Here is a 1,500-nt window from a genome sequence, read left to right on the forward strand (position 1 = left end):
AATCTGGACCATTGGAGTTTTGATCCAATGACTGTGAAGGGAAAATGAGGGTAATGGAGGGGAAGAGGATGGGAAGGGTAGTGGAGAGAATCTAAATCCCTTTCATGGTACGTCTCTTTTTTCTTTGTCGTTCATTCATCGGGCAACTAAATTATTTACATTATTTTTTTTTTTTGAATGGAAAGAAAAATATATTAATCAATAAAAATAAGCGCAAGGCAAATACTGCAAAATGTGAGAAATAATTAGGCAAGTCCTTCAGAGAAATAGCCTTGTTATTATTATGAAGCCTCCCTAAGTGAATTTTTTTTCATTTTATTAAAAATCATTCGCCTTCCCTCCCCCCCAGAAATCCTATTCTTTCATTAAAATCAAGCATTTCGCCTCCCCTCCCTTCATTAAAATGTTCTATTACGAATTTTCGAGTATTATTGTGTCGTATAAAACAAGTTCAATACGCTATCAAATACCAAGAGAACTATACAGGAAGTATAAAATATTCTATTAGCTTCGCTAAGAAAACCGCAATCCATTTGCAATATACATAAACCTGGCCAACATATCTTAATCAAATAATCCTATCCTTCAACGACCTTGCTAATTTTATCTATCATTTACAGAATCGACAGAAATTTTTCCAGATGCTATCATTATATATCCTCAATCTCTTAGATTGATATGTTGAGGTCAATCCTAGGTTTCTTCATCAATGGGAAAGGAACAACCGACTTACACCTTGGACATTTGGGATTGTTCTTCGTGATCAGCACATATGACAAACATCCAGGGCATCCAGCTGCCATTGGTGATGACATCAATTTCTCCTCACTTTCTTCTTCCTGAGTTTCTCTCATGGAAGAGGATGAAGATGAATATGACGAAGGTGATGGTGATGATGAACATGGTTTCCAGACAGGATTTCGCTTCTTGATTGGCTCTTTCTCTGCTCTCTCAAGTGCTGATTTCACTTTGTCAAGAGTACATACGCTTTGGTAATTATTACTTGATGGCATTGAGGATGAAACAAGCTTCAAATCTAAGCTTGTTTCATCGAAAAGGTTCAGAGGTGCCCTTAATGGCGAATTGAGCTTTACCTGTGTTGATGTGCCTTCATGATTCATTTGCAGCTTTTGTTCAGACATTGAAGGTAAGGTTGAAGTGTCACTCCTCTGAATGTACACTTTCCCAGACTGCAACCATGGACAAAGAACAACAAAAACCCATTAATACTCATCCAAAGCAATACTAAAGAAAACCAAGGAATACATGTGATCTATAAAACTCTGCATCAGGCCAAAACTACAATAGTTCTTCCATGTGAGATGATTTTGCTGGAGAATAAACACATAATGAAGTGAAAATCAATTTAAATTTAAAATTGATCCAAAAGGTATGTAAAGATGTGAAAAGCTGTGAAAGAATACCATATAAGCGTAAAACTTGGAAAGACCCTGTTTTCTAAGATATAAATGCCAACGTACTAAAACAAAACGGATTGAT

General features: G+C 36.0%; 1 protein-coding gene across 1 annotated transcript; it reads right to left on the reverse strand.

Annotated features, from left to right (window-relative positions):
• Positions 1–479: 479 nt before the first annotated feature.
• LOC114712149 (uncharacterized) lies at positions 480–1,215 on the reverse strand. Its single transcript, XM_028896613.1, has one exon. It carries the CDS (start codon positions 1,140–1,142, stop codon positions 669–671), a length of 474 nt encoding a protein of 157 aa, XP_028752446.1. The 5' UTR covers positions 1,143–1,215; the 3' UTR covers positions 480–668.
• Positions 1,216–1,500: the final 285 nt, after the last annotated feature.

Source organism: Neltuma alba, unplaced genomic scaffold (assembly GCF_004799145.2).
Source record: "Neltuma alba isolate B1F8T4 unplaced genomic scaffold, ASM479914v2 tig00011337_pilon, whole genome shotgun sequence".
Classification (NCBI taxonomy): domain Eukaryota; kingdom Viridiplantae; phylum Streptophyta; class Magnoliopsida; order Fabales; family Fabaceae; genus Neltuma; species Neltuma alba.